Source organism: Panthera uncia, chromosome E1 (genome assembly GCF_023721935.1).
Source record: "Panthera uncia isolate 11264 chromosome E1, Puncia_PCG_1.0, whole genome shotgun sequence".
NCBI classification, from domain to species: Eukaryota; Metazoa; Chordata; class Mammalia; order Carnivora; family Felidae; genus Panthera; species Panthera uncia.
Window position 1 is genome coordinate 20,680,213 of NC_064814.1, and position 17,515 is coordinate 20,697,727.

The 17,515-nt window shown below is 39.7% G+C and overlaps 1 protein-coding gene across 1 annotated transcript in view; it reads right to left on the reverse strand.

The window, feature by feature from the left end:
- Window positions 1–17,515, reverse strand: part of ABCA10 (ATP binding cassette subfamily A member 10) — a 70,642-nt gene that overhangs the window by 40,655 nt on the left and 12,472 nt on the right. The window contains exons 6-10 of the mRNA XM_049636418.1: window positions 13,578–13,719; window positions 13,176–13,361; window positions 11,833–11,980; window positions 5,099–5,267; window positions 681–736 (exon numbers count right to left, since the gene is read on the reverse strand). Coding sequence (XP_049492375.1) covers window positions 681–736; window positions 5,099–5,267; window positions 11,833–11,980; window positions 13,176–13,361; window positions 13,578–13,719 — 701 coding nt within the window. The remainder of the gene's footprint in view (window positions 1–680; window positions 737–5,098; window positions 5,268–11,832; window positions 11,981–13,175; window positions 13,362–13,577; window positions 13,720–17,515) is intronic.

The window sequence follows — 17,515 nt, forward strand, 5'->3', positions numbered from 1 at the left end:
GGAGACAAACCGTAAGAGACTCTTAAATACAGAGAACAAACTGAGGGTTGCTGGAGGGGAGGGGGCTGGGGATATGGGCTAAATGGGTGATGGGCATTAAGGAGGGCACCTGTTGGGATGAGCACAGGGTGTTATATGTAACTGATGAGCCACTAAATTCTACTCCTGACATCATTATTACACTATATGTTAACTAACTTGAATTTAAATAAAATGAAAAAAACCCAGCATAATTAGTACAGTCTTGTTTTTTTAAATACTATATGTAAATATATTATCGAGGACTATCCCTCATAGCAGAAATGTGGTTTTTAAAAATTTTTCTTTTTATCTATATTCATCCTCTGATTTTGCACTATGACTATTTGTATTTTCAGGAAGCAAAAAAAAAAAATTATTTTCATTAAAAACATCATCGGGCGCCTGGGTGGCTCAGTCGGTTGAGCGTCCGACTTCGGCTCAGGTCATGATCTCACAGTCTACAGGTTCGAGCCCCGCATCAGGCTCTGTGCTGACCGCTTGCTCAGAGCCTGGAGCCTGCTTCAGATTCTGTGTCTCTTTCTCTCTCTGCCCCTGCCCCGCTCACGCTTTGTCTCACTCTGTTTCTCAAAAATAAATAAATGTAAAAAAAAAAAAATTAAAAAAAAACGTCATCAAAACAATGAAGTTTTTCTCTTTACCTTGCAATGCTACTTTTTCAGGCTTTCCATCGTATTCTTTTCTAATATTTCTGATTCTGAAAGAAGATTAAGCAACTTTGAGGTAAGTACATTTTTGGATAACATAGATTATGTTAACTGCCAATAATACAGTTTGCAATTGCACCTGAACCTCACAAGGTAGGGTGTTGCCTGCGTAATGGGATCTAAGGAGGGCAGTGGTAAAAGCTCATACCGCCCCCCAAAAGCTTTGCCCGGACCTGCTCATACCCTTATCAAACTGGGCATTTCATGTACTCCAGGTGTTGTCCTCAGTTTGCAAATGAAGAAAAAGCCACTATTGTTAGAAAGGAAGGAAAGAAGAGGAATAAGAAGGGAGGAGGGGGGAGAGACTTTCCCTCAGTCCTGCACCCCTCTCCAGCTATTAGTTAACTGTTCATCTCCTTCACGGGCACATTTATCAAAATATAGTCTCTACTCTCTATTTCCATTTCTGTATCTCACATTTACTCCCAACCTAAAGCAACATAGCTTCTGACCCTACAACTCCATTGAAACTATCCTCAGCAAAGACACCAGTGACATTCTACTCAATCCAATGGACATTTTCCAGTCATTGTTGAATGCATGCCGTATTAATGGAGCACCTGGGTGGCTCAGTCCATTAAACATCTGACTTTGGCTCAGGTCATGATCTCACGGTTCATGAGTTCGAGCCCCGCGTGGGGCTCTGAGCTACAGCATGGAGCCTGCTTTGGATCGGATCCTCTGTCTCCCTCTCTCTGCCCCTACCCTGCTCTCACATGCTCTCTCTCAAAAATAAAATAAACGTTAAAAAAAAATAGATGCTGTATTAAATATCTACTTGCTCTTTTCTTCTTTCAAGGCTTTATTTCTTTGGCTTCTACCTTCTTGATTTTCATATCATTCTCTTACTTTTCTGCTCAGCATACTTTATGGATTCCTTAAACTGGATTCCACACTATTCCACTATTTTTCTTATTCTCAAATCTCTGCTATACAATATTACCCACTCTCACTGCTTCAACTCTTACTTAGATTCTAATGATTCCAAGATTTGTGTCGTTATGCCTGTCTTCAAAGTCTCAAAGGTACAGCTTTTTTTTTATTTAAAAAATTTTTTTAACACTTATTTATTTTTGAGACAGAGAGAGACAGAGCATGAACACGGGATGGGCAGAGAGAGAGGGAGGCACAGAATCTGAAACAGGCTCCAGGCTCTGAGCAGTCAGCACAGAGCCTGACGCGGGGCTCGAACTCATGAACCACGAGATCATGACCTGAGCTGAAGTCAGCCGCTTAACCGACTGAGCCACCCAGGCGCCCCTCAAAGGTACAGTTTTTTGCTGTATCTCCTCACCTCAAAACCACACAGTGTATATTATTTTTTCCCTCTAAACCACCCCGACTTCAGTTCTCTATGTCCTTTGGTGTTTTCAGCATCCACCCAGGAATACGAACTAAATGCCTAAGGAACGTCCACGATTCTTTCTTTACCTCTTTCTTACCTCCACCTATGGCCCACACAATTATTATAATTTAACCTTATGGATTTATGAATGTAACATTATGACTTTATTTGAATTTATCCCTTTGTCACTTGTCCGTGACCTTCCAGTCCAGATTTTTGCCGTCTCTCACCTCGACCTCCGAACTTGATGGTCAGTTATCCATTCGCCTCAGCCTAGACCTTTGTCTCCAATGCAGAGGGCACACCAGGGACTACATTTCTCAGAAATCCTTCTCTGTATTGGACTTAAGAGACCTTGGGCAAGTGAAGACAGGCCATTGTTCCCTGAAGGTCATGGGGGCAGACACATGGGCAGACTCCAGATTTGTAGCAGCTGCTCAGACTTCTTGACAAACCATGTTTTGCTGCCGCAGGTTAAGAAAACTGGTGGGCATTTGTCCAGAGAATCCCCCCATTCACAGTGGTTTACCAGCAAACTTGTCGAAACCCACCCATTTCCACATATCAGGATAAGGTCCTCAGCGGCTATGCCCCTGACTTTCTGACTACAACTCTCCTGCATCTTCCTCTTCTATCTTTAGTACTTTTATGAATTCTTCATCCCCATACCAAATCCCTTTACTTACACGGTATTTCCAGCAACTCCTTTTCCTGACCAACCCCAGACTGACAACCTCTGACCTGTTTCCATTTCTCCAGCTGTGTTGCCTTCAAATCCAATCCATAAAGCTGTCGAACAAAGGTCTGGTTGTCCAATTTGCCTCCCTAAAATTACTTGGTGATTTCCCACACTACACAGGACAGCCTGTCCTTCTTAATTTGGCAGACAAAACCCTATGTGATCTGATTTGGCCCATACCGCTCACGATTTACTCCTCCTTCTTCTAGCCTTGTGCTTTGAGCTCTGAAATGTCATTTTCTTGTCATTCTTCACACACACACATACACACACACACACACACACACACACACATTGTTTCTTGCTGTGCTATGTTGCTCACATCATACTCCCTGGTTGGAAGAACCTTCACATGCCCCACCACAATTTCTGTGACCAAGACCTTTTCCTTCCGTAAGGCTCACCTCAATAGTCATCTCCTTCTGACCTTTCCCACCACCCTTAGGCTGGGCTGAATGATCCTTCTCTCTGATGGGTTATTCTCTGCAGTCATCTCTACCAATCTTTTTACTAATTATCTATATAACTGCCTGCTTTCCCCTGGGCTGTGCCTGTCCTGAGGTTGATGGCTGTCATTACTCTTTGAATCCTAGATCTGGCAGAGGGCTTAACGGATGGTGAGCAAATGAATGAAGTAACTAATTTGCCAGCAGCAATAGTCTGACCCCGGACGATCAGAGGGGCTGGTTTGAGGCACGTTGGGCTACCAAGTATAGAAGGAGGAGCTGTCAAGGTAGACGACAGGAGAGTGCAGGTTTAGACAGGCTAGAGCTCTTGTATGTCCCCCGGAGTTCAGTTCATGTCAGAGTATTAATGCCAAACTGGATCTCAGACCATGGGACAGAATTGCTGGCGGCATCCACTTAGGAGAAGTGAATGGACCACACAGCCATACCCATCTTCGTTGCCCCCTGGATGAATATAAGTCAGGGTTAGGATTCTGAGCATTTACTGAACCACGTTGCTGAAAGATGAGCTTCTGGCCTGACTGATGGAACTCAGCCCTAATTTAACTTGTTAATCCAGGTAAAATTTCTCGTGTCAACACAGCTACTGGAAGCTCATGGTAAGGAACATGATAACCTGAAATGGCTATATACGTTTTCACACAGGTGCACGGGCTGAAAAGATGACTAGCAACGGCAGAATTTGAGAAGTTCCAGCTCCAGGAAGTAGAGGGTTTTCTTCCTGATGTTTCCATGTCAGGTTTAGTTTTCTCCTTTCTCTGTCGTCTCCCTGCTCATGTCCCTTTCTCCAAGATATATTTGCCAGTCACCGTTGACCTAACTGTTTCAGAATAAGTGAACTGATGTAAGCATATCTGACTGAATTTCTTTTGGATATTCCTAATTGCAAACAGTCATTGAATGCCTATTTTGGGCCAGGCTCTATTCTAAAATCTTTACACATGGTAGCTCATTTACTCTTCAGAGCAAACTTTCTACCAGTGTTATGCCCATTTTTAAGATACAGAAACTGAGGCACAGAGCAGTTAAGTCATTTAGCTGGGATCACACAGTTAGCAAGCAGCAAAGCCAGGATTCAAATTGGGTGGTTTAAATCCACGGACCACATTGTAATCATTATGCTCCATTTTCTTCTCAGAAAACACTTTTAAAAAAATAACCTCACAAGAATGGAATGTCTTTTAGGAGGATTTCTCAGTAACCTCTTTTAGTAGAAGAAGCAAACACCTAGAAAAGCAGGCACTAAAACATGATGAAATTAGGAATCAGGAAGTCATTGTCTATGCATCTTCCTGGGTTTCCCTGAAAACCTTTACTAATGTTTCCCTCTGCATCAAATAAGAAAATAACTAGGGCTGCTGAATTTTGCTGCTGACACTATCAGCAGCAAAATTCTATTTTTATTTAACTATTTATTTATTTAGAGAAAGAGAATGAGAGAGAGAGAGAGAGAGAGAAGGAGAGAGAGAGAGAACAGGAGAGGGGCAGAGAGAAAGGGAGGGAGAAATCCCAAGCAGGCCCCACGCCCAGTGCAGAACCCGACACGGGGCTCGATCTCACCACAGTGAGATCATGACCTGAGCTAAAATCAAGAGTCAGACGCTCAGCCAACTGAGCCACCCAGGAGCCCCAGTACTTCCTTTTAAAATGATGAATGAAAGAAATTTAGAATGATGGCAGAAATACCTGAAAGAATGGAACTTTCAAAAGCACATCATCTTTAACATTTGACCTGTGGTTGGTCCCTTCTACCTTAGTTCATTACAATTTTACCTATAAGTGTACATAATTGGTTAGTTACCTTATGGCTTCTTTTCCATGGAACTCCAGAGGCACCGGTTCAAAAGAGTCATCAGGGTAATGCTCGGGATTGATTTCGTCCTCAAAGACTTCATGATGAGTGTTTCGATGTTGGGACCAAAATGAAGACTTTAGGAAAAACAGTGGTGAACACGGGTGGCCACCTTCATCTGATCAATCAAGGCACATATTGTTATACACTGAATCAATCATCTACATCAGTAAAGAAAGACATTTGTCCTAGTGAAGCCTGATGCCAGTTTTTTCTATACATTAATGATTTATTTTTTCCGGGCTTAAAAAAAAATTTTTTTTTAAAACATTTATTCATTTTTGAGAGGCAGAGAGAGACAGAGCACAAGCAGAGGAGGGGCAGAGAGAGAGGGAGACAGAATCCGAAGCAGGCTCCAGGCTCTGGGCTGTCAGCACATAGTCCAACACGGGGCTTGAACCCATGAACAGTGAGATCATGACCTGAGCCAAAGTTGGCTGCTTAACCAACTGAGCCACCCAGGCACCCCTAAAGTGTTATAAGGATTTTAAGTTACGACAGTGTCTTGGCTTTTGATGAAGTCTCAGCTCTGGTTCATCAAAATAAAAAAGCTTGTCAAAGAAGATAAAGTGGTAGCTGTTGGAAATCGTATGAAACATCAAGGACTTCCTCATTCTCGGGATTTCCAGACACTTGGATGTTTATAAAGAGAAGTTGTGTAAACTGATTCCTGCCATAGTATATGAAGAAGTATTTTTATAACATAGAAAAATGAACATTGAAAATAATGAGTATATTAGTCACTATAAATCCAAAGCCAATCTTTTCAAAGCCTGAAGAATAAAACAAAACAGAAAAAATAGTTATTAAGAACAGAGAGGTAGACAAAAGGCTGGATATTTGCTGGCATATAGGAAAATGGTAAAGAGGAAGAAAATTAAAATTAAGGGATAAGAAGTGGAAAGATGGGAAATATTAAAAACCTATGAGGAAAATGAAAGAAATACAAAGCAACATGTTTCATTTATTTGATTTTATAGAAAAAAATCTTTTTGCAACCAGAAAGAGAATCCTTAAAGTTTTTAATGGCCTCATGAAATTACACAAGGATTTTCATCAAGGCGGTTCATATCATTCCAAGGCAAAATGGATTTTATGTATAATTGACTAAAAATTGTTGGACATTCAAATGGACTTACATTTTAATGGTAAGAAAGAAGAATAGAGCAATAATTAATAGGAATTTCAGCTCTGGATCTAAAGATTCAAAGTAAATAAAATGAGATGGCATTTTAATGATGTCGCCACAAGATGGGAACTTATTCGTGATAGAAGGAGGAAATGTAATTGATTTCTCAGAGACTACAGGATAATTTAAACAGCAGAGAATCTTCACATCATGTTACACGACAAGCTATTACTAGAGGCAAATGTAAGGGGATAAACTTGAGCACCTACCACTGGAAAGAAAAGCTAGCGGGGAGGAGATACAAGACACAACTTCTAGAAGTGTGAAAACAGACAATGTTGGAGACATACAGAAAAATACATGGGGAAGGTACCTCTAGAAACTTGAACGTCCTCAAAAAGAGAAATGAAAAGAATCACATGCTGTGGTTCTAGAGATATAATGTGGGAAAGCAGAAATGCTCAAGAGTGAAAATATGTGGAAACATCTAGAGCAGAAGTAGCCAGAAAGGGAAATTATACTGTGGAAAAGCAAAGGAAACATTTTTAAGATGCGGGGAACCAAAACTGAGAAATAAGTTCATGTTATTCATAGAAATCATGGCATTTAAAAGGAATACGTCCGTAGTTGCATGAATTTTGGGTACTCCTGCTTTGCTGTCCTAATTAAGTGGCATTCTCTCCACTCCCCCAGTAGCCAAGACCAGAAACAAGAGCCACCCTGATCTCCTCCCTTTCTCACTTCCTCCAGCTCATACAGGATTAACTACCACATCAGATTGTTTCTCTCTCCTAAGCATCTCCTGAATCTGTCCTCCCCTCTATATTACACTGGTCTCCCTTTTGGTCCCCTTCTCTCTCTAACACAGATTATTACGATGTCCACCTGCTTTGAGCCCATTCTCCACACAGCTTCCAGAGTGATCTTCCTAAAACACAAATCTTATCAGTGAAAGGTCCTATAGAAATTAGATCAATCTATTGCCTGCACCAGAGGTTCTAAGGCTCTTGGATTTCCTGGGAAAATAATATTTTTTAAGTAAATATATTGCATTCATTAAGGACAGTTACAAACCTTCTATCTTGCTATGATCGCCACTGCAAAAGAGAAAAACCTATTTTCACTGCAAAAATATGGATATTTAAAGGCTATAATCTCACCACGCGGAAGACAACTTCCAAAGGAAGAATTAAGGGACAAAAATAAGTTTCGCATGATTTCTCATTTCAACAAAAACAAGAGAAAACATGGTCAGGCATGACCACCAATACCGGAACTGCTCTGGAGAACCAAATCCCAAATTCTGCACAGGACCTCTCGAGGTGGCAGGAACAGACACCTACAGAGGGACTTCCTCGGAGGTTACCCTCAGCATCTTCGGGATCTTTACGTGTCATATCGCCCTGTGTATAGCTGTGCACAGACATGTGTATTTGGAGAAAATCTCCCCTTCCAATTTCTTGTTAGCTGGCTATTAATCCCTACCCTAAAACCACATCTCACAGCCAATCTATGCACTGGCTCTACCTAACGATTTTTAAATTCCCCTCCACTACGGCTGTCTCCCATTGCCGGGCACACATACTATTCCTTTAGGCTCCACAAAATTTTGTGCGCTCTTGTCCACCAGGTAAACTTTCTTATCCTTGAAGCGCAACTGAAATTCTTTCCTCCAACCTTTTCGTGACCCACCAACCTTAGAACTTACCCCATCAGAGAACCTTGTGTTATCCTCTCCTATCACGCTTCCTACGCTACATTTACTTACTAATTTACAGAAGCGTTTCCAGCGCTAACTGTGAAAGACTGCTGACCCACATAAATTTTAATAAGCAGTTATGTGCTAAACAGGTACACAGATGAAACCTGATATCTCATTCGTTTCGATTTCATGGGATATTCGGGCATAGGAAAAGAAGTATAAGTGTAAAAACATTTAAATATAACCTCCTCTCAAAGTGTGGGTTTGAAAGATGTTGATAGAAATTTGTAGTAAAGGAAACATAGAGTACCCAAATAAAGGGAAGTGAGATTGAATCAAATTTATGGGGCAAAAAAAGGAGGAAGAGAAGGAGGAGGTAGAGGAAGAGGCTGAGGAGAAGCGGATGGGGGGGGTGGGGAGAAGGAGAAGAAGGAAAAGAGGAAATAGGTTTTTCATTGGAAGCTGAAGGAAAAAAAAAGAGGACATTCCCGTATTCCTTCATCTTATGTTTATTGAGAACTTCTTATGCATGAGCTGGTCTCTAGAAGGAAAAACACATTGTTTATCCTGAAGAAAGTTAAAATAGGAAGACAAACATATGCATTTATTTATTTCACCAGAAATTTATTGAGTACCTACTATGTGACAAAGACTACTCTAGACGCTTGGAGATACCAGTGTAATGAAAAGCAAACATTTTTTTTTCCTCAGAGGACTTACATTCTAGACACAAAAGACAGGAAGTAAACAATAAACATAATGAATATTGAATTTTGGTAAAACAAAACCAAACACCAAGCAAAACCAAAAAATCAAAGGGGGGTGTTCAGTCAATTTCAAAGTTTTAATCCAAGTCCTGCTAACTCTGTTCTTGGACCAGTCATAGAACCTCTCCCGACCACTGTTCTGGCATTCTCTAAGATGTGAGGCCTGTTCCAAATGCTGAACTAAATACTGACTGCTAAAAATTTCTGGTTATGTTAATACATAGGAAAGGGAAAAAATTGAATTCCATTTTCCTGGACATAAATCCTACTTATTGTGCCTTCCCGTAGTGGAAGATGGAGGCTAGGGGAGTACCTGAAAAGAAAAAGTAAGCTAATTATGAATGCATAGAGAACTTAATAAGAAAAAAGTAGATATTTACCTATTAAAATACAAATTAAATTCTAGATGGAAATATCAGAGAAAAAAGTATTTTTTTAAGTTTATTTATTTTCAGAGACAGAGAGAGAGAGAGAGCATGAACAGGAGAGGGGCAGAGAGAGAGAGGGAGAGAGAGAATCTCAAGCAGGCTCCACACTGTCAGCACAGAGCCCTAGGAAGGCCTCGAGCCCACGAACCTTGAGATCCTGACCTGAGCCGAAGAGTCAGATGCTTAACCAACTGAACCACCCAGGCACCCCCAAAATTATTTTAAATGTAGAAAAAACACAAAAATTGAGGACAAATAGGTAATATGGCAGAGTTGTGACAGGGGATAATTAACTTCAGAGCATTAACAACGATGTCTCCCTGGATTCACAAGACGGAGTTCCGACTTTATCTACGAGGCTCCTGGGCCTGGCAGGCTAAAAACAAATTGACTCGATAAACAATGGGTAAAGGAGAAAATAAGAAATTCCAAAGGAGAAAAGATGATGAGAAAATGGAGAAGAGCCTAGCCCCAGTTTAGCTGGGGCTTTGAAGAGTTCTGCAGAAAGGAATTTTTAAAACCACTGTCATGAGTGCAGACATCAGGAGAGCAGATCTGGGAGTTTAAGGTCCATTTTGCAGGCTTGAAATGACAGTAAATTTTTCTAATTACTCTTTTCTTTAAATGTTTGTTTATTTTTGAGAGAGAGAGAGAGACAGTATGAGCAGGAAAGGAGCAGAGAGAGAGGGAGACCCAGAATCGAAGCAGACTCCAAGCTATCAGCACAGAGCCCCACACGGGGCTCAAACCCAGGAACCATGAGATCATGACCGGAGCTGAAGTCGGATGCTTAACCGACTGAGCCACCCAGGTGCCCCTCCAATTATTTTGACACTAGAATCAGCCAATTTTTGACTGTGACCTGCACAAGGCAAGGGCACATATTACCTTGGTTTTCAGGGGTTCCATATGCTATATGCTACTTTTTGTTCAAAGAAGAAATCTCATTTAATTTTAAGAACTTGTTTATTTACAAGGATAATTTTGCCAAATAATTTCAAAGGCAATTTGCTGAATGCATAAGAAATACAGTATTTCAAAATGATAAGATGATGAAATTTTAAAATGAAATTATACTAATGGCACGAATAAAAGGCATAGGGGATAAAATCCTAAAATAATAGTGCAATAGAGGTGAAGAACAGGAAAAATAAAAGTCTGAAAGGAAACTATAAATATTTTAAAAATAGAATACCTGGATTAGAAACGAGGTAAAGAAAGACACCAAAATAATAGGGTTTGAGGGGCACCTGGGTGGCTCAGTCAGTTAAGGCTCTGGCTCTTGGTTTCGTCTCAGGTCATGATCTCACAGTTGGTGAGTTCGAGCCCCACATCAGGCTCAGCGCTGACAGTGTGGAGCCTGCTTGGGATTCTCTCTTCCTCTCTCTCTGCCCCTCCCCTGCTTGGGCACTCTCTCTCTCTCCCTAAATAAATGAATAAATAAACTTAAAAAAAATAATAATAGGGTTTGAAAAGGACAGACCTATTCATACTCTGACACATGAGAAGGAATTATGGATGACTACAGTTTATAGATTTTATGTGGGCAAAAGGGAATAGAAGTATATTAGTTCCTGGGATTATATATGCATTCTATGTAGGAATTTGGTAATAATTTGATAATAATTTAAAAGTCATTTGTAGAGTTTATTTTACTAATTTTTGTAACACCGTTAAAAGCATTCTCATTAGCCTGATTGTAAAAGATCATAAAAAGAGGTGTGCCTGGGTGGTTCAGTCAGTTGAGTATCTGACTTCAGCTCAGGTCATCATCTCCAGCTTCAGTGAGTTCAAGCCCCACATCAGGCTCTGTGCTGACAGCTCAGAGCCTGGAGCCTGCTTCAGATTCTGTGTGTGTCTCTCTCTCTGCCCCTCCCCTGCTCATGCTCTCTCTCTCTCTCTTTCAAAAATAAATAAACATTAAAACAAAATCAAACTGGGTGGCTCAGTCGGTTAAGTGTCCAACTTCAGCTCAGGTCATGATCTCATAGTTCATGAGTTCAAGCCTCATGTCAGGCTCTGCGCTGACAGCTCAGAGCCTGGAGCCTGAAGATTCTGTGTCTCCCTCTCTCTCTCTGGCTCTCCCCTGCTCATGCTCTGTTTTTCTCTCGAGAATAAAGAAACATTAAAAATAAACATTAAAAAGGTCATGAAAAGAAGGAAAAGAAGAGGTCATCCATTAACTTTATTTAACTGTGTTTTTTCCTTCATATTCTTGAGATGCAGAAGAACACGTTTCCTAGAGCCAAATATTAGCAAGAGTTGTTTAATGAACTATCTTATCGTCCATTAGTTCAATTCAGGCACTAAAAAGCATCATCATAATCAATAGCTGTTATAGTTATTTCTTTCTCTTTCCCACCTACAACACACACACACACACACACACACACACACACACACACACACCCTACCTTTATAAAAATTAAAACCCAAAACAAATACAAGTTATTTTTAACCAAAATGTTTTAACCAACTAATTCTGGTCAGACCATTAAGTAGTGGGATGAAAGCGAGGAGATGTTATTCTTTTGAAACTTTTTCCTTTTCTCTGCCATCAGAAAGGCTTCTTAAATCACAAGTAGACAAATATTAAGACATTGCCTTACAAGAAGCAAAATTGCTCTAAATTCAGCTTTAACCACAATATTACTTACCAGGCAAAGCTCGCTCAAAATATAACATTAGTATCAGATAGAGAAGAGTATCAAGTGCCAAAATGAAGAAAGTAACCATCATTACGTGTGACTCTCCAGACGGATCAGGAAAAGTAATGCCCATCAGGTAATAATCCATGTGTGAAATCTGACATTAAAAAGAATAAAATAACAGTTAGATGAACCCATAAAGCTAAAGGTTTTTTTAATTAAGTGGTGCTGCCTAGACAAATATAATTCATATCTTAATAGCCTTTTTTTCAAACACGCACAGTGAACTTGTTAGTAGTGTTGCTTTTTACAAATAAAATTGTCACAAGAGTGGGAAATGCTATAGAAGAAAGTCAAACAACCGAAGAATAGAAACTTGACGGACTAATTGATTATCACAGAAGGTTTGAAGAAGGAGATTTAGAGAAGTGGACAAAACTAACATATTCTAGGAAGAGAAACTCAGAGTGGGCAGTGAAATTAGAAGACATTTAAAGGAAATATAAAAATGCTGAGGATAAGATATTGTGGAAACATTATAGGATCAAACAAATATTGAAGACTCGAAGAGACTAATTTTAAAGATAATAAAGATAATAGCTCGCATTCCCACAGCATGTGTCAGGGACTGCTCTAGCATTATGCGAGTACAATAACACGCTCAGCCCTCACATTTACCCCCATGTATAAAGGTGACTTCTACTCACATCCCCATTCTACAGATCGAGGTGCCTTCTACTCACATCCCCATTCTACAGATGAAGAAAGGGAAGCTACGGAAAGCAAGGTTACCCAGCTGGTACCTGGGCAGAGCTGAGCCTGATTCCTGCACTCGGTCTCCACTTATTACTCATTATTACTCATAACCTCCACACTTAACTGCCTCTTTAAAACGGGCACACAAATCAGGGGCGTCTGCGTGGCTTAGTCAGTTGAGCGCCTGACTTCGGCTCAGGTCACGATCTCACAGTTGGTGAGTTTGAGCCCCGCGACGGGCTCTGTGCTGACAGTGCGGAGCCTGCTCGGGATTCTCTGTCTCCCTCTCTCTCTGCCCCTCCCTCACTAGCTCTCTCTCTCAAAAATAAATAAAAACATTTAAAAAAATTTAAATGGGGACACACATCAGTAAAACTGCGTGGTCGGATACCAGGCAATTATTTTTCTACTTTATATTTTCTAGGATTTTACAAATGATCCATGTGCCTTGTTTATTACTTTGATGAGAACTGACAACAGAATACAGCAGAACTTCTTGAAATAGAGAGTGACTGGTCACTAAGTTTCATGAAGTACCAAACTCTTCCATTTTGAAAATCTAATAAGTAAAACCGTAAAATCATTGTGTTCTTTACCTGAGCCATTCCGGCAGTGAAGGCAAAGGGGCTAAAAAGACTTAAGATCCATCCCAGAGATGAAGGAAGTTGTCTGTACAATACAGTGAATCCCAGACATCCCCAAAATGTAGTGAAGAGAAACCCGACCAAACTGGTAAGGACAGGTTTCTTTATCAACACGCTCAGGAGGAAAGCCAATGCTATCTGAAGGAAGAAAGAAGAGTGCCAATTGGTATTTTTTTTCCCTTTGGGAATCATTTCGATTAATCAGTTGCTCCCATTGTCAACAAACTCTCTCAAAACATATAGAAAACATGATATCAAATTAGTGACTATGCCATACCAACATCCTGAAGAAACGTCATTTGTTCACATATCTGAGACGCGAAGCAGGTAAAGAGATACGTGTTGTCCACTCACCAAGGACAGGCCATATAGGACAAAGAGTGTGACGATCACCAGGAAGCCAACAATCACTACAGTTTTGCTCAGCGTTATGATCAGAGCCATAGCAATGGACAGGATAAATACGAAGCCTGCATACATTAATCCCCAGGAGAGCCTACGGTAGAAACAAGTTGTTAATTCAGAATATCACGCACATACAAATGTTTGAAGAGGCAATAGAACATGCACAGTGGTTGTGAGTTCAAGTTCTGAGAGCAAACACACCAAGGTCAAATTCACTCCAAAACTGTGGTTGTGCACTCTCTAACCATGTGATTATGGGCAAGTGACTTTTCCTTTCTCATCCTCATCTATGAAAGGGAGTGAAACATGGAAGCTGCCTCATAAGGGCAGTTCGAGGATTAAACAAGATACTGCGCATGAACCCTTAAGCTTCGCTGTTATTATAATTACTTCCCAACTGTTGAACGAATTGAAACATTCATATAACGATGTATAATCTGATTCTTGCAGTCAAGTGACTAAAGAAATATGAAATGGAAATACATTAATCTCACATTTAAACTTCCTTATACTAAACTTCCTTTTGGTATAAAACTTTTCTTAATGTTTAATTGAAATCTCTCATATTTAAGTAAAGCTCATTTTTTTAATCATTTTCTTTTGTCCTCCTGTGACTTTTGACATTAACCAGTCAGCACATTGCTTTTACGAATTAGAAGACCACAGTGCACCTAGGAAGCACAGAACTAAAATAAGGCAAAAGGTCTCATGGGCATTAGCGCTGTACAATGGTGATCCTATATCACTGTAGCCAAAGCATGGTTGTTTGTGAAAATTTGTGGAAAAAAATGGAAAGGTATGTTTAAACACGAAAATAGCTCTCGCTTTTGAAAACTGGCCTTTCATGAAATACTAATAAACTGCCAAGTACCTTTTATATTTACATAGACCTTTCAGCACTTTGTATAAATAATGTATTTGAAATCCTTTTTTATAATCTTGTGTAGTACATAAATTAAGTTGTTACTATCACTGGTGAATAGCATTTTCATGTATACGAAAGGTAAGCTTGAATGATTATAGACTTTTATCCAAAGGATACAGGAGTGCTAATCCATAGGGGCACATGGACCCCAATGTTTATAGCAGTGCTTTCAACAATAGCCAAATTATGGAAAGAGCTCAAATGTCCATCAACGGATGAATGGATAAAGAAGATGTGGTTTATGTATACAATGGAATACTATTTGGCAATGAGAAAGAATGAAATCCTGCCATTTGCAACAACGTGGATGGAACTGAAGGTATTATGCTGAGTGAATATGTCAGTCAGAGAAAGACAGATATCATGTTTTCACTCATATGTGGAACTTGAGAAACTTAACAGAAGACCATGGGTAAAGGGAAGGGGAAAAATAGCTTCAAACAGAGAGGAAGGCAAACCATAAGAGACTCTTAAATACAGAGAACAAACTAAGGGTTGATGGGTGGTGAGGGAGAGGGGAAAATGGGCGATGGGCATTGAGGAGGGTGCTTGTTGGGATGAGCATTGGGTGTTGTATGTAAGTGATGAATCACGGGAATCTACCCCCCAAACCAAGAGCACACTCTATATACTGTATGTCAGCCAACTTGATAATAACTTATATTTAAAAAAAATATCCAAAACATATAAAGAACATGACTTAATATTAAATACCATCTGAGGGAAAAAAATGATTATAGCTTTCCCGGCAAGGAAGTTCCTCAGAAAACTAACAACAGAACTACCAAATGATCTAGCAATTCTAGTTCTGGATACTTATCTGAAGGAAATTAAAACCCTAACTCAAAAAGAGATCTGCACCCCCATTTATTGCAGCATTATTTACAATAGCCAAGCTGTGGAAGCCTAACTGTCCATCAATGGATGAAAGGACAAAAAAATGTGATAGGTAAGAGAGATATCTATATAGGCATACAGAGATACGCACAACAGAATATTATTCAGCCAGAAAGAAGAAGGAAATCTTGCCATTTGCGACAGCATGGATGGATCTTGAGGGCATTATGTTAAGTAAAGTAAGTCAGACAGAGAAAGAGAAATCTTACATAGTCTCGCTTATATGTAGAATCTAAAAGAAAAAACACACACATAACAAAAAACAAACTCATAGATACAGAGAGAAGAGATTGGTGGTTGCCAGAGGTGGGGGTGGGGAGCAGGCGAGATGGGTGAAGGTGACCAAAAAGGACGGACAAGTTATAAAGTAAGTCATGGGACTGTAATACACAGCTTAGTGACTATAGTTAATAACATGCTATTATCTACTTGAAAGTTGCTAAGTGAGTGGATCTTTAAAGTTCTCATCACAAGAAAGAGATTGTAAACCTGTGTGGGGGATAGATGGTAACTAGACATACTGTGTGATCATTTCACAATATATACAAACATTGAATCATTATGTTTTGCACATGAAACTAATATAATATCAAATATCAATTATATCTCAATAAACAAGATCATAGTCTTCCTCTCATGCTCTCATTACTTGCTTTGAAATTTTAAAAATCTTTTATAATACTAAACACCTAACAATCTTATTCAATTAAGTTTTGAAGACAGGGTAAATCTTCGTACATGGAAACATCTACTCCTAATACTTAAGAGTATTTTTTTTTTTAAAGAGCTGGTCATAGATTGGGGTAAAGAGAACGTGAAACATGACAATTAGTTAAAAAGGAAAGAAATGAGAGACAATGGACAATATTACGTTCAATGAGTTAATAAGAATATTAGACGTATGTAAATCCCAATACATGTATAAAAGCATGAACCAACTCAAATACAATTATTTCCTATAATACATGCTTTTGTCATTTATAAATCGCGAGTGGGAATATAACATAGTATATCCACTCTGGAAACCAGTTCGGCAGTTTCTTATAAAACTAAATTACCATGCAAGCCAGAAATCATACCACCGGGCATTTACCTCAGAGAAATGAAAACTTATGTTCATATAAATAGCTGGACATCAAGGTTCATAGCAGCTTTATTTGTAATACTCCCAAACCGGAAACAACTCCTCTCTTTTTCAAAGGTTGAACAGCTACACAGAGGTATGGCCAAACAAACAGAGATATTGCTACAATGGAATAGTCCTTGGCAAGAAAAAGGAGTGAACCATTGATAAATACAAACTTGGATGAAGTGCTTGGAAATTGTACTTGGAAATTGGACTTAGTGGGTGGAAAAAAGGCTCCAAAAGGTGATGAACCATGTGATTCCATTTATGCAGCATTCTTGAAATGTCAAAATTATAGAAATGGTGAACAGATTAGTGGTTAGCAGGGGTTAGGGGTCGGGGGATAAAGAAGAGAGTTGAATGTGGCTATAATAATGGAACAATGGAACTGTTCTGTATCTTAACTATATCAATGTCCATAATTTAACTGTATTATGATATGATACGATAGTTTTGCAAGATGTTATCCTTAGGGGAAACTGGGTAAAGAGGACATGCAATGTGTTTCTTAAAACTGAGTATGGGGGCACTTGCGTGGCTCAGTTGGTTAAGTGTCTGACTTCAGCTCAGGTCATGATCTCACGGTTTATGAGTTTGAGCCCTGTGTCGGGCTCTGTGCTGACAGCTCACAGCCTGGAGCCTGCTTCAGATTCTGTGTTTCTGTCTCTCTCTGCCCCTCTCCCCCTCTCTCAAAAATAAATATACATTACAAATTTCTTTAAAACTTTGTATGAATCGGGGCACCTGGGTGACTCAGTCAATTGAGTGTCTGACTCTTGATTTCTGCTCAGGTCATGATCTCAGGGTCATGGGACTGAGCCTCCCAACAGGCTCTGAGCTGAGCATGGAGACTGCTTAAGATTCTCTCTCTCTCTCTCTCTCTCTCTCTCTCTCTCTCTCTCCTTCTCTCCTGCTCACTCTCTCTCTCTCTCTCTCTAC